General features: G+C 46.3%; 2 protein-coding genes across 3 annotated transcripts in view; one reads left to right on the plus strand and one right to left on the minus strand.

Moving 5' to 3' along the window:
• Positions 1-16,641, plus strand: part of capn5b (calpain 5b) — a 28,005-nt gene extending 11,364 nt beyond the window's left edge. Inside the window, exons 3-12 of one of the 2 annotated variants that reach the window (XM_079356543.1) lie at positions 4,191-4,399; positions 5,014-5,206; positions 7,480-7,673; positions 9,344-9,421; positions 10,599-10,794; positions 10,886-11,008; positions 11,099-11,295; positions 12,211-12,332; positions 13,591-13,727; positions 14,472-16,641. In XM_079356543.1, coding sequence (XP_079212669.1) covers positions 4,191-4,399; positions 5,014-5,206; positions 7,480-7,673; positions 9,344-9,421; positions 10,599-10,794; positions 10,886-11,008; positions 11,099-11,295; positions 12,211-12,332; positions 13,591-13,727; positions 14,472-14,654 — 1,632 coding nt within the window. In that variant the 3' untranslated portion in view covers positions 14,655-16,641. Of the gene's footprint in view, positions 1-4,190; positions 4,400-5,013; positions 5,207-7,479; positions 7,674-9,343; positions 9,422-10,598; positions 10,795-10,885; positions 11,009-11,098; positions 11,296-12,210; positions 12,333-13,590; positions 13,728-14,471 lie in introns of those variants that run through there. The other variant, XM_079356544.1, reaches the window with a different exon arrangement.
• On the minus strand, positions 1,935-2,732 carry ompb (olfactory marker protein b; the record flags this gene model as incomplete). Its single annotated transcript, XM_079356024.1, has 1 exon — positions 1,935-2,732. Exon 1 carries the CDS (start codon positions 2,409-2,411, stop codon positions 1,935-1,937), a length of 477 nt encoding a protein of 158 aa, XP_079212150.1. The 5' UTR covers positions 2,412-2,732.
• Positions 16,642-21,675: the final 5,034 nt, after the last annotated feature.

Here is a 21,675-nt window from a genome sequence, read left to right on the forward strand (position 1 = left end):
GGATATTAGGTGTCAGCTGCACTTCAGTAAACGCCGTGCAGCCTCCTCTACCTGTTTGTGAAGTCATTTGACATTTTGGGTAATTTCGTTTTTGTTTTTGTTTATTCGCTTCCTGGCAAAGAGACGCATAAATGAATAAAGACCACACCTGGAATCTAATGTTGTTGTTGTTTTCTCCTCTGAACACATTTCACACAGGGGAGAAATAAAAAATCTCAGTCAGACCGAAATTTGCTTCTTGCTTCTTGTTCTGGGGCGGACGTGGCCTCACCTCTGTCAGGCGGTCGTCTGTGGCGTGCATGAATGGTGTTCGGTACCTCTCATGGTCTCTGTGTGTCGTGACCATCAGTGTGAAAGAGCTTTGAGTAGTTAGGAGACCAGAAAAGTGTGATACAAGCTCAATTACATTCACCGTTCTGTGGAGCACCACCTTTGGTAGAAGGGTGAATGTAGAAAGCCTCTTCCTTTAAGTTCGTTGTTCGTTTTCTTTTGACCGTGATTCGCAGCTCGAGACGTTTAGCGCCTCCTGCAGACTCGTCCTGGGATTACTCTGACAGACGTTTGAGACGTTAGTGAGCGTCGGAGTAGACAAAGCTGTCTCCAGTCTCTGTGCGAAGCTAACCTGTGTTTTTGATTAATGAACACATTTCAGGGTGCTTTTAAGTCTTCACTTTAAAGAATGAAAAGATCAGACGAGGGCGCCTCGTCTGACGGTTCTGCAGGCCGGTTCTGTTCCCGGAGGCGTCGACAACCTTTTTGCTGCCTGACGGGTTTTGTTGTGTTTTAAATTGGACTAACATTCAGGGGCGTTAGGGGCTAACGAGGTTAGAGCTGAATCAGATTGTTGGATCCAAACGATTGTGAAGCGTGTTCTGTGTGCACACATTCATCTGATCACAGTCTCCCGTTGGCCACTTTACTTCCCCTTAAAGCAAAACAAGAGCGATGGTCCAGGTCTCCCAGGAGCAGACGCCGCTCCCCAGTGAAGCCTGAGCGCTGCTACAAAACACTTTTAATCTGTGTTGCTTTTGTCCTTGGTAATTACCTGCAAAAACACAGCCAGACTTATAACTGCCTTCATTAAAGCCGGAGAGCTGGTTTTATTTTTATTTTTTAATTCTGATATTCCTGCGATTTAAATGTTAATTTTATTGATAGAATGACCAACGAGCCGTTTGCCTCCAAACTTGTCCCATTTGTTTCACTGTTTGTCAAAGTGCGACAGGCAGGCCCGAGCTAAAGGACACATACCGATGAGGACACGTGATGAAGAGCGTTCGTTATGCATTCCAGGCTGCAGGTGAGATGGATTGAATCGAGAGCGCTCGGCACGGCCTGCTCAGGTGGCGAGCTGCTCTCCACACTGACGGAGTCTAATGCCGCCTGACGTCTCCGTTATCTTCCTCTCCTCTCACGCCTCCTCTGACAGGCGTCGGCTCATTCACAGTCACAGTTTCTGTTTCCTCCCTCACCGACGGAGGAAACCCACATGCCTCGCCTCGCTCTTGTTTGTCAGGGTCACCGTGCAAGAGGGAGACGGATGAGGCAGCAGGAACCTGTTTCCGCCCCTGCCACAAGAGACACACACACACACACACACACACACACACACACACACTGTCTCTATCCATTATCTCATGAGGGACTCACGTCTACTAAACCCGTCAGGGCGGGCTGTTTGTCAAGGAGAGAGAGAGAGAAAGAATAACACAGGAGAACAGAACGATCCAGCTTTTAAAAATATGTTCTTTATTTTGATCATGTCAGACGTCACAGGATACAAAGACACAGAGAAGCACGTTGAGGCAGTAAAGTTTTGTTGGAGGAGTTCTGGTAAAGAGAGAAGAAGAATGTGATGTGGTCGTTCCGGGCGCTGCGGCGTTGTCATGATTCTTCTTCTACTGTAAAAACACTCAAACATGAGGAGAGGAGTGTCAGCTGTCCACGGTGAAGGTGATGGAGCAGTCCGCGCTCTCTGGGCTGCAGCCGTCCACGAAAGCAAACAGGAAGTACATCACCTTCCTCACCGTGGCCAGCTCTGCGATCCTCTCCCCGAACTCGTGCGCGTCGGCCTCGTAGCACTGCACGCCGCCGCCGCCGCCCTGCGCCCTCCAGAAAACGCCGGCGGGCTCCAGCAGCTGACGCGTCATCAGGTGGGTGAGGTCGGGCGTCCACAGCTGCGAGGTGGCGGTGACGGTGAGGCGTCCGGCCTGGGCCAGACGCACGGTCCAGTGCGAGAAGCGGAGGGACTGTTTGGAGAAGTCGAGCCGATACACGGCCTCGTTGGGCAGCAGCAGGCGCTCGCCGTCCTGCCTCTTCTGACCACGCTGTTGCAGCGACTGAACGCGCAGGCGCATCATCTCCGTCAGCTGGTTGTCCGGCCTGAAGGAGAGCTCCAACTCTGCGGACATGCTTCAGCCGGGCGCCAACAGCAGGCCAACAGCTCGATAACAACTAAAGGCTGGGTTAGATGTGGAAAGGAAGCGTCTCCACGCCCTCTCTCTTCCTCTTCCTTTAATCCTCTAACTCTCGCTTTGCGCTCCAGCCTGCAGGAACGACACTTTGCATGTGTGCACGGAGCATCATGAACAGAGGGAAGGTCTCACACAGGCGTGCAGGAGAGCTCAGGTGCTAGGCAACAGGATCTAATGACGTTTGCAACCCAAGCGTTGGGTCCGCCCTCGGGGGACGTCCTCTTGTTTGTCTCGCGTGTCTGCTTGGTTACGATCCTCAAACTCAAAATACAGGAAGTAAGTTTATGTCGAACATCCTCGAGGGGTGCATGAGTGAAAATGTGGACATGACTGTGAGAGGTGTCTGTCCTGGGGGGACCTGGAGGAGGAAACCCCCCCCCCCCCCGTCTTCTCCTCCCTGTGCATTTTGACAGGAAGCTACGGCGCCTTCTGCTTGTGTTTCTGCTCACTCGTCAGGTCGCTTACTTCCCAGAGTTCACTTGCTGCATAGCGACACTTGGCCCAGATGAAAAGCTGAGATAGATGGAGCGTCTGCTCTCTCTCTCTCTCTCTCTCTCTCTCTCTCTCTCTCTCAGTCCACAGCAGCAGGGTGGAGTGCAGGAGAGATTGCCTCCCGGAGGATTACAAAATGACTCTGAGGCTTCTGTGGTGCAGTGCTTTGTTTCCAGCGTCCCTCCTCCTCCTCCTCTTTCTTTTTTTTTTTTTCTTTTTTTTTTTTTAAGAGGAGCTGTTGCTGCGCGGTCCTCCAGAGAGGCCAGACTCTCTCCATCAGCACGGTGTCACCTCCTGCAGAGAGGTTTGACAGGAACTGCTGTTCAGTGAGCACACCTTGACATCTCCGAGGACGCCCTGCGGCTCAAATACTGTCAGTGAATTCACATGCAGTGTCACTCACCGCGTCATTAGCACCTTTTTTCTTGCATGCAGTATTCATACAGGTTGAGGTGTCACAGGTGCTCCTTCACAGGCTGCCTCCAGGTCGGTGTCCTGTTATGACACAGAGCCACAGTGGGAAAGCTGCACTTCATACATTTTAAACAGCTTTCACATCGTCAACCTGCAGAAAGTGAAAATAACAAACAGCACTTATCAGGAAGTCATGTGACCTTACGTGTTCGCACATACTGCACACGTGTGTCTCGATTTTACTAATCATCTTCTGTCTTTTTCAGCATTGGTGTATGTGTGTGTGTGTGTGTGCGTGTGTGTGTGTGAACGTTGTTGTTTACGTCTCTGGTCAATATAATACAGCTCTCAAAATGGAGGCTGGTAAAAGGGAGCTTCACTGGACCACAGCAAAATGCAGGCAGCTGAAACACACACACACACACACACACACACACACACTGTTATTATATCTCAGCCATGTCCTATTACAGCTGGATTTATGACTGAGAGAGCTGAGGTGATAAATGTGTCCCTTAATCCTAAATGCATCAGCAGACATGAGGGACCGCCGTCTGATTGTTTGGCTTACCTGCCCTCTTCCTCCTCCTCCTCCTCCTCCTCCTCTTCCTCCTCCTCCTCTTCCTCCTCCTTCTCTTCCTCCTCCTCCTCTTCCTCCTCCTCTTCCTCCTCCTTCTCTTCCTCCTCCTCTTCCTCCTCTTCCTCTTCCTCCTCTTCCTCCTCCTCCTCTTCCTCCTCCTTCTCTTCCTCCTCCTCTTCCTCCTCTTCCTCTTCCTCCTCTTCCTCCTCCTCCTCTTCCTCCTCCTGCAGGTCATCCCCGACTGGAAGGAGCAGGAGTGGGACACGGAGAAGCCCGAATCCTACGCTGGAATTTTCCACTTCCGCTTCTGGCGCTTCGGCGAGTGGGTGGACGTGGTGATTGACGACCGGCTCCCGACGGTGGACAACCAGCTGGTCTACTGCCACTCCAACGACAGCAACGAGTTCTGGAGCGCCTTGGTGGAAAAGGCGTACGCCAAGTGAGTACCAGGGCCAAATGAATGAGAGACAACAACTATAACTCTGTGTTTGATGGAAGCTCGGAGAGACGCAGCGTCACGCTTAAATAAATGTCAGGGTGAAATGAATCAACGTGTCTTTGTAATGTTCAGAGGACTTCATAATAATAATAATAATAATGATAATAATAATAATAATATTAATGGTAAAGATCTCTCCAACTTTTTTTAATGCACGCTGATTTTTGAAGAAATCGATCTCCACCAACCTGCAGTTCCTTTTTTTTTGTGCCTTTTCGTCCTTGTACCTGAAGGCACCTTGATAGTTTCTATTTGGGCGGCTGGATTGTGGTAAAAAAAAAATCAAGATCACATGATGTTGAGCTCACGATTATTAAACACGATCACTTTGATTTGAAAAACAGCAGGATGACATGCTAAATGTGCTTGAGCTTGTTTAGTTCATTTTTAGCTCTTTTGGAAAATCACACCAGGTGTGAAATTCATTTTATGCTCATTCTTAATCTGCCACCTTCGACGTTTCCTCCTGGTGTTTAAATATATCTTGATTTGGTCCTGTGGGGGGGGCAGGGCTCCGACATGGTATGACCCTTCCTCTCCTCCTCCTCCTGCAGAGTTTACGGCATCTACGAGGCTCTGGATGGGGGAAACACGGCTGACGCTCTGGTGGATTTCACCGGTGGCGTTTCAGAACCTGTGGACCTGCTGGAGGGTCAGATGGCGACGGACGAGGTGGCCCGAAACCAGCTGTTTGAAAGAGTCCTCAAAGTCCACAACCGAGACGGCCTCATCAGCTGCTCCATCAGGGTGAGCTGAGAGCGAGAGTGTAACCCAGTCCCGACCCCGAAACCCCCCTTAGAGTTCAGACAGACGTGTCCACCACTGATCTCCTCTCTGATGGGTGACGGGTTCGAATCCGACCGTGTCGTTCTCCTCTCTCTCTCTCTCTCAAAGAAGGCATAAAAAGCCCCCAATAATAAACATAAACAACAACAACAAACAGGTACTTGAGGCCACACAGTGGATACAGATTTATAGATTCTGTGTCCTGATGAGCGCCACGCCCTCCTGTTTGTCTGCTTCAGGGGCTGCTGGGACTTGTGTTGGGAACTGGAAGGTTGCTGGTTCAAGTCGGACAAAATCTGGAAATTGTTCTGTTAGCTGGAGAGGTGCCGGATCACCTCCTGATATGTCTCATCCCATTGGACTTTAAGGACTTATACTATAAGGGTACACTTTTGAACGCCTGTTTTTCTGCTAGTTTTTAAAATCCGGGGGATGTAAACCTGGCTCGCTGGTCGGCTCCCTGCTGCAAAGGCAACAGACGTCTTTAGTGCCAAATCTCAACTCTCAAAGGCTCCTCGATGCAGCGCAGCATTTTGTGTGAGATTACGTGAGGTACACACAAATGAAAAGCACACACACACACACACACACGCTTTTTCTTTCTTCTCCAAGATTGTCGTTAAAGGATCCTCTCACAGAGCAGCTCAGGTACTAACAGCAGAACTTTGGTTCATCTAGATTTAAAAGAAGAAGACGTTCTTTCAGAAATCAAAGCGCTTTGACGGCGAGGAAAGAACAAGTGAGTGCAACGAGCTGAATCTGAATCAATGTCGCGTGTGTGAAAGATGTGGTTGGATCTCTGATGGAGACTCGTCATGTTCGGCTGTTTGTTTGTTTTTTTTTATGAGGTTGTAGCTGAACAGATTGTAAACATCCCGGCAGCACAGACATCAATCTGTGAACCCTTCAGAAATCACCTGTTGACCGCTTCAGGGCTTCTGATGGAGCCAGCTGATATCAGTGCAGCGGATTAAAGGAGAACCAGACTTCCTCTCATGTTATTGTTGAAACAGATAAAAACATTCAGAGCTGAGCACCTTTTATTTCAGCCACAGCGTCTTCAGGTGCATCTGATGCTGCGGTCCTCCCTGCAGGTTATCTACGCATGCAGGCTGTGATGATTATACTGGAGTACAACCGATCAATCAACCAGCCGATATCAGCGTGTCACGTGACTATCAGTATCGGACAGTTTTATCTTTTTACATGCATCGATGTTACTCGATTTATTCACCAGTCAAACAGCACTTTTTTTTGCGTTTCGTTGTGTTACACTAGCAGTTCTCTTTCACCAGCAGAGGGCGCTACATGCATAACAACAATTATCAATCTCAAGCAGAGATGCATGTAACTGCGTGTACTCGTGAATCTCTGTCTTTCTTTACACACTGAGCAAAGATATAAGAAAGATATCGGCCGATAGATTTGTATCAGATTTTTTTCCGTCCCCCGTATCGATGTTTAGCATGAACTCATGTTTTAGAAATCCAGTAAGTAGAGCATCTTTTTTGTCCCGTCTCTGTTTTTTTATTGTCCGCGTGCCATTTTAATCAGGCGCTCGGCTGTTGTTGGATAATAATGTTTGATATTGGCAGCGTAATCTGTCACAGAAAGCCAAGCAGGCTGAACACATAATTACTGGATCGAAGAAAACAATTTTCTGATAAAGCTGCCCAGTGGTTCTCCTCCTCTTCCCGTCCAAATGTTTCGACTTAAAAATGCTGCACTGCTCAAATATGAAAGTGTCACATTGTTATTTTCTTCATAAAATACACACACCCCCACATGTTCTCATTGTGTGTGTGTGTGTGTGTGGTTTCCCAGGCAACAGTAGCGACAACAAATCTTGAAATGTGCTTCCTCGTACCGTCCTGAAGAGAAGATCGATACGAGACCTTAAGGATGGTTTTATCAGGATACATAAAACCAGCCGCTCCGAACAGTCAGGATCTGTGAGAGAGCAACATCGTACGCTCTTTGGAGTAAAATGAGTAAAATTGGGAATCACAGTTTTTTGTGAAAACTGGAGCAGGCAAACCTTCGAAGGGTTAACTTTATGCTGCAGCTTTCTGAGATCCTTACCTAGGCCGTGCGCGTGAGTGTGGCTAACGTTAGCAGTGCTAGCATCAGGTTAACGTCAACATGCCAAATGGTGACAAGAAAGAGAAGCAGTACGTACACAGTCTTTGTTTACACTACAGAGCCACCAATATTTTTTTGTTGCTGTTGTCCAGGCGACCACCATCGAGGACATGGAGGCCCGGCTGGACTGCGGCTTGGTGAAAGGCCACGCCTACGCTGTGACGGACGTGAAGAAAGTGCGGCTCGGTCACGGACTGCTCGCCTTCTTCAAGTCGGAGAAGCTGCAGATGATCCGCATGAGGAACCCGTGGGGGGAGAAGGAGTGGAGCGGGCCCTGGAGTGACAGGTAAACACTACACTGACCCCTACAGGCCTGGAGGAGCTACTGCAGCCACCTGTCTTACCTTGTCTCTTTGACCCTTCATTACCCATTTGACTCAATTTGGCACAATGACTAAGACGTGGGACATTTCCAGAGCAGCAGGAACGTTGTTTTTTCTTTTTTTCCTTTCATGGATGACCTTGTTGTGACCTGGGCCAATTACGCCCATTTCACTGATTTGATTTGGAAAATGACAAAGCGCACATGTCCTCTTGGCTCTCAGTATTTCCGAGAGCGAGAGCATGTGATGAATGAGCAAACGACTGAAAAACGAAGCAACACCAGACAATTTATCATGCCCAGACGGTTGACAAGAAAGATGCACAATGGGAACTGTCACAGAGACAATGAAAAAAAAAGAAGAAGAAAAAGAGAGAGAGAGAGGCAATCAAGCTAATGGGTCCGAGAGCAGAGAAGAATGACTTAATCCAGCCATGTTGGAGTGTTATTTGTTTGAGCAGTAAAGTGCAGCTTAGATATTGCTTTCCAGGAACCCGCCTTGAACCGACAGGCTGAAATTGAGCCGACTAAACCTCCAATCTAAACGTCGGCGTGAATCAAAATGACTGGTTTGCACAAGAGGCCATTTAATCCTCTGGCAGAGCTGCTGGCTGTTTGATTCTTTCTGCCTTTCTGCGACTCTGTACGTTTCTTACGGGAACAGGTAAGGCCGAGATAAACATCTCTGCAGCCTCTGACTCGCACACTTTACCTGCCTCTGCGAAACAAACGAGGGAGGTGGTTAAAAAAGCCCGGATCACAGTGGAGCGTGAATTATTAATAAGGCCCAAGAAACAGAGAAAGATGTTATTAAAGAGACTCATCTTCCTCAATCACTCACTCGACCTCCCTGAATAATTGATGCACGCTTTGATAAAACCTGTTAGAGTAAACGCAGCCTGACAGTCTGCTGAGAGCTGGACGTGTGTCAGTGAATCATCATAAACACAGAGCTAATGCATGCAGATGGAGTCTGTGTTTCCCCCTGAGCACTAAACACTGAGTGGACCTTGATGTAAAGGTATGATTCACAGGATTAACTACACATCCAGTTTGTTTTTTTTAACAGACTCTTTAATCTGATCGAGCCCGTGAGGGAGAGAGTCTTAACTTATTTATATATTTAGATTAGCCAGTATTTAAATCTCCCTTTATTAAGATGAGGAAAACGATTCACCGCTCATTCAGTGCGTTTGATTTATTGATTAGAAATCGTCTGTTTGTTTGTTTGCTGTTTATAAAGGAACCTAAAGTTAGCTGTTATTGTGGTCGTGCATCTTTTACTGTTTGCTGTTGAGTGTGCTCCTTTTCTGTTATTTTTATTTTCTCACTAAAGTGTGCCAAAGTTACAATGATAATAATAATAATGCATTGTGTTTATGAGCGTCTTTCACGTCACAAGGAAAAAGAGATCAGAGTGAAAAGATGTTTTTCAGGAAGACGCACGGAAACGTAAAAGAAAGGAGAAGAGAATAAAGACACAAGGATGGTTATTCAAACATCCGAAACACCAATTTTTGCATTTTAAAATATTTACTCTTAACAAAAAATCTGCAACAAACACGTCGACTCCTGAGCGTGTAACGTATCTGACTGATGCCGTTTGTCTGCTGTCGTGTCTCCGCGCCCTGCAGCTCAGAGGAGTGGAACAAGGTGAGCAAGAGCGAGAGAGAGAAGCTGGGCGTCACCGTGCAGGACGACGGCGAGTTCTGGTGAGAACCATAAACACACACACACACACTCCCTTATCACAGAGTTAACATGGTGCTGGCATGGTCAAGAAAACAACTGTGCTGGTTGTGCATGTACACAGTGACCTTTGACCTTTCACAACACTTTCAGGCGTCTGGGATTTGTAAAGAAGCAGTTCAACTTTTTTTTTTATCATGAAAATGAGTCGATAGCAGGAATGACTCAACCCTCTGATATCAGGATTTTCTGACACTCTTTTAATGTCACCGTAAATAAACTGTCCCCCCCCCCCCCCCACACACACACACACACACACACACACACTCTCTTATTGATCCTGCTCTGTATATTTTAGCTCCTAGAGCCTGTTTAAAGGAACATTTCTACATCCTGCTTCAGTGTCGGTACCCTCCCGTCGCCATGGCGATTCAAATGCAGACAGAAAACAGTCACATGATCGTGTAGTTCTCTGGGAAACACTCGTAGTGGATAGTTTGTCTTCTAAAAGTCCCGGGAACTGTTTGGTCTGTTACCTCGAGGACAGTTGAACTTTTTGGGATTTTTTTTTTTTTTATTTATTTATTTATTTTTTTTATTGCTGAGGGTTTGACGAGAACATCGACGCCTATCAACCAGGTGCAAGTTAGCTTAGCTTAGCACAAACACTGGGTACGAGGGGAAACTGCTAGCCAGAGTTCACTAAAGATTGCACAAAAACAACCGACCAGCACTTTAAATGAATGTTTTTGTTTAAGTCCTCTGATAAAGCCGAAGTGAAATCAATAATTTGCTGTTTTACAGAGTGTGCGGTGACTTCATTGTAATGATTAATAGCTCCTCTATAAAGCTGCCATGTGGCTGTAGCTAGCTGCTCCCCTCATCTTTAGACTGGACTCTCAACATCTTGGTTGATTTTTGCTGTCAAAAAAAACAGATAAATGATGATGTTGAAAGTATGACTTAAAGTAAACTCTTGATTTCCATTGAGTCCACATGATTAAATATTTGATCTGATTCCATGTCAGCACCAGAAATCGTAGTTCCCCTGTAACATGTAACCCTTTTCTTTGTTCCTGGTCTCATTTCCTCTATTTTTGCACCTGTTCAAGGTTCTTCTTCTTTCAAGCTTTTTCCCCTCTAGTTGGTATCCACTCTCTCCGGTCTCTTCTCTCCTCTCCTTTTCCTGACCTCCTGCAGGATGACCTTCGACGACTTCTGCCAGTACTTCACCGACCTGATCCTGTGCCGGCTCATCAACACCTCCTACCTTAGCATCCACAAAACCTGGGAGGAGGAGGTGATGAGGGGCTCCTGGGTCCATCGCCAGGACCCGCTTCGCAACCGCTCCGGAGGCTGCATCAATCACAAAGCCACCTTCCTGCAGAACCCTCAGGTATGTCACCACACACACACACACACACACACACGTGTTTAAAGGAGACGTGTGAGGAGAGTCTGATTGGGCGTGTCCCTCTCTCTTGCAGTACGTGTTTGATGTGAAGAAGACGGAGGATGAGGTGCTGATCTGCTTACAGCAAAAAGAGAAGCGAGCCACACCCAAAGAGGGAAAGGGAGAAAACCTCGCCATAGGCTTCGACATTCATCGGGTACAAACGCGCACTCGTGCACGAATACCAAAGATCCTCTGTTTTCACTTTCAAAACGACTGAAAGAAAACCCCTCTTCTCTTCCTGCAGGTGGAGCTAAATCGAAAGTACCGTATGCACTCAGCCCAGCAGAAAGTAGCGGGCTCCATCTACATTAACTCGCGCTGCGTCTTCCTCAGGAAGGAGTTAAAGGAGGGCCGCTATGTCATCATTCCCACGACGTTTGACCCCGGGCAGCAGGGCGACTTCCTGCTCCGTGTCTTCACTGATGTGCCTTCAGACTGCAAGTAAAGCACATTTCTAACACTGAAATGATCTCCTTTAAAACACGACGTTGGCTCAACGTTGTGTCTTTGAATCACTTTGGAAAGTTTATTTCCACGGACTCGTTCATTCACATGTTTCATGAATCCTTCCTGAGAAACAAGAACATGCAGACATGTTTGTTAATGTTTAAACTCTTAGGAGTAATATGTAACTCTGACACCTAGTGTTTAAAACGGGTACTGCTGCTCAAATTCAAAACGCCAAAAAAATTAGTGGATGCTCACACAGGTCAGCATGTGGTGGACACTGTAGCTTCAGTGTTTAGCCAGCTCTGCATGTGGTGGACACTGTAGCTTCAGTGTTTAGCCAGCTCTGCATGTGGTGGACACTGTAGCTTCAGTGTTTAGCCAGCTCTGCATGGGTCTGTAAAGCTTTCTGCGTTCTAACCTCTCTCCATGTTTCATCTCCAAAATTGATCCTAGTTTGAGCAGCTTTCTGCTGCTGGAGCTTATTAGAAACATGCAGATGCTTTTTAGCTCGGGTACAATCACTTCTATCTGAAGCAGTTCCACTGCCCGCTTCCATCGCTGCAACACCTGTTGACCTGATAACTGCTCTCATATCTGGCAAACCCAGGGGCGTCCAAAACGGCCTTCAAAGCCCCGCCTACCTTCTCTGGTCCAATCAAATCCAGAGCATTCAGGAGCAGAATCTAAAGTTAGAAGGAGGACATACTGGCTGCTGCATTGTTGTCAGAGAAGCTTCAACACAGCAGGTTTCCTTCATGATCACACAGGAGGAGAGCAGCTCTCTGATTGGCTGATTGATCACAGAGGAAGAGAGCGACACCATCACATTCAGTACTGACTCAGCATTAAACAAAATGATTTAGAGTACAGGAGTGCATTTGTCTTAAACGGCTGTCTGTTTCCCAGAGAGCTGTCTCTGGACGAGCCTCCTCAGACGTGTTGGACGGGGATGTGTGGCTACCCTCAGCTGGTCACTCAGGTCCATGTACTGAACGCTGAGGGTCTGCAGGGACAGGAGTCCAATGGAGGTGAGAACCGCCACACACGCTGGATGAAAACTCAATCCTCACATTGAATCTGTCGCGTTGTCACAAAGCACTTTAAACTTCTGTAAACACCCACAGAGCTTCACTGCCTCAATCCAAATAAGAAAAGACTCCTGAACAAAGCACAAGGTATCGTAGCTTCACCTGCTGGAGATGTAGATCTCTGTTTGCTTCTCGCCCCCGTAGTATCCAGTCTAAACCTCCTGCAGTGTGTGCACCAACGTGTGACGTCTAAGACCCCTCCCATTCTTAAAGCCACTATGCCTGAAGGTTTGTTGTGCAAATGTCTTTTAAAAGGATTCTGTTGTCACTGAAAAGCTGCAGAGACACAAGTGATGACGAACAGTGTCCACAAGAGGGCGCCAGAGTCGGGCGCGTTATGATCCTGCAACATAATGGCTTTATGATGGAGAGACTAGAAATGACAGTAGACTTAGATTAGAGGTTGAAGCCGTCATAAGAACCAGAAACCTTGAGAAGAGAGGATTAATAAAAAGTGTAAATTTGAACGAATGAAGAGAGAGGTGAACTTTGAACTCGTCCGCCCCGCTGAGTGAAGCTGTCAGAGAGCCGCTGAGCCACAGGAGGAAGTCATGAGACTGCGTTCAGTTAATGCACAGTTTGTAGCTGATTTCCACCTTATTGGATAAACAGTTAGTTAGTTAGTACATGTTGTTATTTCAGTAATCATTTCAGTTGAGTTGATTTAATTGAAGGTATCTTTGCATGTGACAGGAAAACTATATTAAAAGCTGTAACGTTATTGTTTGATGTTTTTTATGTTGTTTAACATTCATGCAAATAAAGCCTCTAAAACTTGATCGACATTAGAGCCCCGATATCGGCCCAAGATCAAGTTCTCTGTCACCAGCAGAGGGCGCTACACGGATCAAAACATGCATGAAGCGTTTAGTTGTATTTGTCCGTGATGGAGCCGGACCGAGGTTCACTGATCTCCAACCTCGGGGTCGGGCCCTCCAAAAGGGTCTCTCAATAAATCTATAAAGAGACAGAAAAGTTCAGAATGAAAAGTTTTATCTGGGAGGAGCATCAGCGAGCACGGACGCCTTTCAGCTGTTTTGATCTTTCAATAAATCTGACAGGTCGTGGGTTTATAAATTGGAGAGAAGAGAAAAGAAAGATAGTTTTTATTTTCTGAAAATGCACCGACATGCTTCATGAGATCAGCGGCGAATGAATCGCAGCGTTTGTTTTCACGCAAGCCGTTCTCCTCCTGCAGCTGTAGATCCGTACGTGATCATCACCTGTGAAGGAGAGAGGGTTCGTTCTCCGGTTCAAAAGGACGCACGCTGCCCAAACTTCGACATCAAAGGCCTGTTCTACCGCAAGAAACCCAAGGAGGGGATCCACATCGAGGTGAGCTGTCACTCTGCGCACACATCCCCAACACAGAGAGCTGCGTCTAAAGAAAACACAGATCCAGTGTGAAAGATTAGAGCGATGCAATACCCTTAAAAACAGGAGATGCTTTATCTCGCTGAACTTGACCTAAGACACGTTTCAATCAAGAACACTCCAGTGTGTCATTTTCTATGGAGAAAGGTCGAAGCTGCACTGGGTCAAACAAATGTCGAGGACTCAGGTCTCAGGAAGTCGAGCTGATCGTAGTGTGTCCAAACTGAAAGTCTGATGCACTTTAAAAATCCTTTTTTAAACAGGGATCAAACCAGTAGACACATCTGTGTTTCACGCTGGAAATAAAGAAGAGAGACGCAGAAAGAATTAAAGGTGGAGCTCGTCTTGTTTTTTCGTCGCAGCTTGTAAACAACCTTCAAACTAGGCTCCTCCTCCTGCCTATAACAGGAAATACGTGGAAGCTGTAGATACATGTTGGAGATTTGCAGTCACGTCATACATGCATAGCAAGAAAAGGAGAATTAGATCTTCTGCTGTAAAACCTGTCAATGTTTCTGTGTCACACAAGTGTAAAACAAGTGACTTCACTCTCTTCCATGGATGGAAACTTTCTGTGTCTTCTCTCCTCTTCCTTCTGCTCATTCGCCTCTTTTCTTTCTCTTCTCTCCTTTCTCGTTTCCTCCTTTTCGGACGTCACGCCCCCCCCCCCCCCCCCCCCCCCCCCCCCCTTCGAGCGGCCAACAGATCTACAACAAGAACATTATCGTGGACACCTTCCTGGGTCAGGTGATCCTGTTCAGCGACCCCAACGAGCGGCAGGAGCAGCACACGCTCCACCTCCGCGACAAGGGCAGCCGCCAGGACAACGACCTCCCGGGCACGCTCACTGTGCGCCTCATTACCTCCACCACGCTCACCAACATCTGATCCCGTTCCTTTAAGCAACGAGAGAAACTCAAGGTGGCGATCTATCGTGTCCGGCCACTGCGGGAGCTCTTCTGTTTGGCTGCTTGCACTTTTTTTTAATTGGTTGCCCATTTTCCCTTTTCATCGTTTGTTTCTGAAGGCCTGCACCTTTATTTCTGAACCGAAGGTGTGCACAGTTTTTGGTTTTTTTTTCATATTTTTGAACACATTTATGCCAAAATGATCCATTACTGAGCGTTCGGATTAGAAATATATATCAGAAGAGTTCCACTCATCTCCACTAAATGACCTCGACCAGAGTTTTATGAAATCAGTGCATCGCTTTGACTCCAATGTTTTATTCTGCACAACGTCGTGTTCAAACACACACACACACACTCATACATGCACCTACAACACGTATGCAGACGTTTCTGCACTGTCCATGCATGTGCCAATGTTTCCAAGGGCTATGCATTGCCTTAAGGTTGAGTCTGTCCCTTCACCTTGAGGAGTCAGAGAGGGGGGGAGGGGTTATGTTTAAATTATCTTCTCCATCAGCCGTCCTCAGTGTTAGCGCAGCCTCCACGTCTGTCCCTTAAATCCTTAATTGCATCCAGCTTTGTGTCATCCTTTCCACATATATTGACATCCTGTGTACTCTTTTATATACTCCACATGGCTTCTCGTCCCACCCCTCCCCCCGCCCGCCCGCTCACCTTGACCCGTCGAGTCTTCACCAGTTCTGCCGGTGCTTTGGAGAGCATGCAGCACTGTCTGCCACTTTTTACTGTGGACTTTACAAACAAAAAACAAAAAAAAACCACGATAGCCAACAGCAGCTATTCTCTCCCTCGTCTGAGAGCTTTTCTGTGTTGTTCTGTTGTCGCGCTCATGTGTGAAATCTTGCCTCCCGTCTTCCATCACTCGAAAACCATTTCAGATTCCCCGAGACGCTTTCTGCCGGTTGCTATGGACGATCCTAAAAACTGCATGGCTTAAAAAAAAAAAAAACTAAGGGAACTCTTTGCCTGTGCTGCACATCTCTCCGGTCGTAGCTTAGCAGCCGGTGATTTGATAGTGCTACCCGTCCTCTTTGATTCCCTCCTTCCAGCGTGTGTGTGTGTGTACACCTTCCCAGTTTAGCGGAGTGCAAAGATTCACCCTGACATAATCAAGTGCTTTATGGGACCAAAGAGGAGCCAGACCTTCCGCTCTCTTAGTCCCTTCTGGACCGCTCTGGCCCGGCCTGGCCTAGCTACAAACACCACCCCCTGTGCCACATCATCTCTTAACGGCAACACCACTGCCTGACGCTTCCTCTGACTTGAGTCTGTTGGCCCGGGCCGAAGACTCATGCCATGTGACCAGGAGAGACAGCAGCTGTGCTTCTGCTGTTGGCACAGAACAGGCGTGAGTGTGTGTGTGTGTGTGTGTGTGTGTGTGTGTGTGTGTGTGTGTGTGAACGAGTGAGTGTGTGTGTGTGTGTTCTGCTGGATCCAGCCTTGCTCTAAATGGGAGTATCTGGGAGTGCTTGGGGCGAATGTATTTCTCTTAATTTAGCTGAACCTGGAAGAAAACGATCCGTGTGGAAAGGTGTGAAGTGAGAGGAAAACAGCCCTTTAGGGAAACATCACACCTTGCACTTTATTCAATTTAACAAAGGGGGCAAAAAAAAAAGACCCTTCTGGATGAAAGCGAGCAGAGGAGACAACCTGCCAAACAACCTGTGCCATCGCCTTGGTCCTGGCTTTGCCTCCACAGCTGGAAACTACGATGGGACATTTGACAGACTGTTAAGAGATTTTAAAGTTTTCAGATGGTTTTTTGAATATTGAACCAACACTGGTACAACCTGCAGTATCTCTGAGGAGCTGTTGCATTTCTTGCGTAGATCATGTTGCATCCGATTTGACCTTTTGGCACCGAGGCTTCCTGTGACAGAGGCCCAAAAAGAAAATCACAACAATGTGTTTGTTTGTTTTTTAAGTGCAATATCATTGCGGAGTTTTTTGACATTTTGGTACGTCTGCGTTTTTTTTTTTTGTTTTTTCGTCCCTGTGTTTCTTATGAAGAATTTAAAATGTAAGTTTGAGTCATTTTGAAGACATTTCCTTTGAATGTACGACAGTTAGTGGACTCATTTCAGTCAAACTATCAACTTTGTTTTCCTGATTTTCAGCGCCTTTTTCCATTACTTGAACTGTCACACATGGCATTTAATTGATCTTTAATTGGTCGTTTAATTGATCACACACCTTTGTGTACAGCATCTTTATAAATGTGTCTTGCATGAGTTACTTTCCGATATGTTCATGGCCTTGTATTGTACTGTTGTTACTATATATATCTCTATTCTTTCTTTCTGAGAAGTCTTGGAAATGCTAGTATTGAGCAGTCAGCATGTCTACACTAATGCACCACGTCGGTCCGATCATATCAACAGGTTTGAAACAGTTATGTCTTGTTATACAGTGATGCATTCTTAATGCCTCTAGCATCCACCAACATTAGCCGCAGTTGTTGACTACTTTTTAGGTGCTATTTATCTTCTGTGTGCTCTTTGGTGTTTTCAGTCTGACAGACGGAAGCTGAGAAAGTGAGCTTTCAGACAGTCAGCGTTAGCAGTGCAGTGCCAAGCAGAGGAAGGTTAGACGTACTCATGTTCCCGGATAGATTCTGGTTTTAATTTACAGCCAAGGTGAAAAACAGAAGCCCCGTCTCCCCCCCTCCTCCCCCTTACTGAGTGCTGCTGAAGTGTCCTTGTGCAAGGCGCTTGACTCCAAACTGCTCCAGTAGAGCCAGACGGCCTCCAGGTGTGACTCTACTCTCCCCCCCGCCCGCCGCCCGGGTCGGTGATGTGAAATGTTCAAAACAAGCATGACTGAGGGTCAAATGAAGACTAAATGTGAGGGAGTGTTGGTGTCTGGATTTTCTGAAATTAAAGGTACATGGACCAGTGGGTGAAAGAAGACCCAGACTGTCCCTCTGTTTCACTGCAGAGCCGCCAATCAAATGTTCCAAGTATCCAGTATTTTATAAGAACTCCTGGTTGGTTAACAAGATCTTAAAAAAAATCCAGAATCCTCGAAGTCTCCTCGAACCACCAGCATGAAACGTTGCTCTCTGTCCAATACTTATTCATCGACTCCTCCTCAGTTCGTCCCGATGAAGAGGGAACATGGACACGTTTTCTGTGTATCTGATTAACGGCCTGTAAAAACCGAAATAACGTTTAAAAATCAACCTCCCAAAACCTGAGTGTTGTCTGATAAACTGCACAGAATTTCAAAGTCTCGTAAAATCTTTGTGTCTGTATCAGATAGAGACATCCGCATAAAAGATTTGAAAGCTTTAAAGCACACTTCTTTTTTTTATCAAACAACCATGGAGTTTATGCTGTAGCTAACATGTGCTAAGCACTAGCAATTTAATGAGGCGCAGACTCAGACTCAGGCTCTGAACATTTGAACCCTGATTTGGCCCGCTTGGATTCAACACACCAGACACCAAACCATGTTTTGTTATCGTGGACATTTCACATCCAGATCTACGGATTAGTTTGTATAATGCTCGACTTTAGCGAAGGCTAATAGCTCGACTTTAGCGAAGGCTAATAACTGCTACATGGTACATTCATGAATGCCAATTCAAAGTCCGATTTCAGTCAGTGTTACAGGGACTATCAGTGCCATCGTTACAGCTGTGCCAACAAGGTATTTTATTGTTATCAGCCTTATAGTTTGTGTGATGGAGTTACTTTAACGCAGGTTGCGGGAAGTTCAGGCGCAGGACAGGAAATATAACGAAGCTGGATATGGCATTGCAAGAACGCCAACAACAACAAAAAACACGGTTCATGAACCACCAATAAGAACGAAGCTTTCATAACTGGAAAGTTTTCCATCAAAACTTCTGTACAGATGAAGCCACCAAAAACGCCCTCCATTTTCACTGACATGAGATCCCCCGCGGCGCTGTCGTCGATGGCGTAGTCAGAACAGGCGGATTTGTATCGCCACTTTTGGAGACTAGTTAATCTAGGAGCGGTGATGATGGACGCTAAAGTGATGACTGCCATGTGTAATACTGTACATGTTAGTCTCGCTCTGTGAGAAACAGCCTATCTTACCTGCTGCATCACAAGAGGAACTCGTCACTTAAACCCTTCATGTCCAGTGGAGGATGTTCGATGTTTGACGTCTCCGTTGACCGGTTTGACAAACTGGCGTGTCACTGAGCGGCGGCATTCCCAACTTTAGTGTTGTGAAAAAGCACGCCACATTCAGGATCTCCTACATCGTGGCTGCACATAAAACATTTCTCACTTACTGTAGCACGCTCTCTTTCTTGGCACTATGACAGCGCTCAGTGCGTTACTGTGGGATTTGATAAAAACCAATCATATTCCCCTCACGATGGATGCCAATGACTTTCATCAAACAGGCGCCACTTTTTCCTTTAAATGAAACAGACGGTTATCAGACGGCTTCAGTTGGACCTCTTAAGTGGAAAATGCCGGTTGATATTTTTGGTTTTGAATATCAGATGCATCACTGAGACATTAGATGTTCGTATCTCCCCATCACGACTTTCACTGAATCGATCGAACAGCCAAATATCCGCAAGAACAATCAGTTGTTGTCTGTGCCCGTGGCGTGCTGAAATAGGTCGTATTAGCATGCTATCCTGCTGAACGTCACCATGTTAGCATTGTGATATTAAACATGCGAGGATGCTTTAGGCGTTGCTGTGCCTGAACTCAGGTAGGGACATGCGTTAACGTGGAGTTTAAGGTCGACCTGGAGTGAATCGGCGTTCATGAATGTGCCGTATATCTGACAGTTGTTCCTCCAACTCATCGAAGACTTCATATCCAGAGTTCCAGTATCAACATTTCAGCAGCAGCCTGTTATTATTGTGTTTGTTTGGATGTGGCACAGAAGTAGAGCCTCGAACACGCGACCTGACAGCTTTGATACATGAGAGTATTTTGTGCTTCAGAGTCGCTTACAGTCCGACGCTGACGGCGAGACGAAGGAGCCGTCACGCTCGATATGAAACCTTATCAAGTCGTTTCTCGTCAAGCTTTTCCTCACGTGCCAAAAGGACAAACAGTCTACTGAGAGTAAAGCTGTTAAGTGATGAAGACATGTTGTACATTGTAAAAATGTTTATGTTATTGTTGGACAAACGTTAGAAAGACTAACTTACATTTTGAGTTGGTTTTTTTTGTACAAGTTATTTTTTATTTTTTTTATTTTCTGTCTTTGTCATAATTGATCCTCATGGCGTTGGTATGGTTACTCGTAATTGTTGCTCATTGCCAAAAGTGTTAAGGCTTTTACTGTTAACCTCCACACACACACACACACACACACACACACATACACACACACACACTTAATTGGCCCTGTGACACACCAAGCAAACGGCAAAGAACTCGTGGCTTCCAAAGCCGACTGTTGCGTCGCCTTTTCTCTTGGCTAAATGTTTGCACTTGAACACACCACAAAGACCACAGCCGACGGCCAACCACAGCGTACGTTCTGAGCACGTGTGAGAGGCTTCAACTCTCCACGCCAGCAGGCGGCGGTCGTCTGTAATCGTCATTCCAAAAAAGGGAAGAAGAGAGAAGAGTGCGGAAATATAAACTGTTGTTTTGATACCAGAAGACCGTTTTCTTAGCGCTGTGGCGCTCCACTCGTCGTATAGGTTCTGCTAATCGTGAATAAGGTCTGACGCCAATTCACCATGTCGAATCAAACGAAAAAAGACAGACCGACCTCGACGGGTAGCGAGAGAGCTGGACATCACAAAAACAATGGCGGCAATCGCTCACCTTCCAACCAGGGCCGATTACTTCCTTGGTGTGTCAGAGCTTCAGACAGAAACATAAACACACAAACACTCCAGCTACTCGACTGACCAGGCTCGGTTGGAGTGAACGGACCTTGTATGTTCTTTTTGTTTTTTTGACAGTTATCGTGAAAGCTTATCAGTTTACTGTACATACTTTCCGCACGGCCATGCCAAAGCAGGTTTTCAAAACACGAAAACATTCAAATGAAGCTGAGCTGCTTATGAACGGTGGTGACTTTTGTACGAATCCAAAAAAAAAAAAAATGCCAGTGCATGTAGCAAAAACCGCTTCTGATCCGCTCGCACCATTACAGAGTCACAGAATATATATTTTGGTTTTTTTGCGAGTGTCGTGAAACATTTTCCGCTGTTGCTACTTTGATAAACATACTGTGTGAACTAGAAGGCTTATGTTGCACAATTGCATGCATTAAAAGAGTTTTCTAATATTTGTATTCAGTACCCTGCAGTATACAGTATGTGTATAAAAGTAGCAGCAACTTGACTTCTCAGTTCTTTTTATGGGATTCATGTCACGATGGATATTATAAAGTATATATCAGAGGGAGATGATCAGCTTGCAGGAATCAAGAGAAATGTTTCCCAATTAGTCCAAATATGTTTTTCAACCATGATAATGTGATCTGCTTTGTGTTAGAGAGACTATGGGGACAACCTGAAGAAGTTAGCGACGACGGTCGACGTTAGCATAAAAGTTGAGGATGACGCACACACCCAGCCGGAGAATGGCTCCTCCAAATTTTGCAGGCTTACTTTGAACTTACGTGTATGCAATCAGAGAGTAACAGAAACCTTAAGACCGTCAATAACTGGAGTAGATTAAGTCCGGCAAGAACGCCAGAAGTGACACTTCCTTTTACCAACAACGAACACACATGGGCCGTAGCTTGCACTGTGAAATCTGGCTATAGACCCAAGAAAACCAGTCCACCGCCTGCAGAAATGTTTACGTTTACAGCCTGGTGAAAAAAATACAGATATATGTCTGACTCCTGTTTGTCAGGAGGCTTAAAACCCGCCTCAGCTCCAGCTCTCAGCCTGTCGTTAGCTTAGCAGCTTTTCCAGCATGGATTGATGGGACTCCAGCGCCCCCTGCAGGAACAGATGAATGACGTCACTCCAACTTCGTACTTTAATATTTACAGTCTACGATACCAAC

This window comes from Symphodus melops, assembly GCF_947650265.1.
Source record: "Symphodus melops genome assembly, chromosome: 11".
In the NCBI taxonomy this organism is placed as follows: Eukaryota; Metazoa; Chordata; class Actinopteri; order Labriformes; family Labridae; genus Symphodus; species Symphodus melops.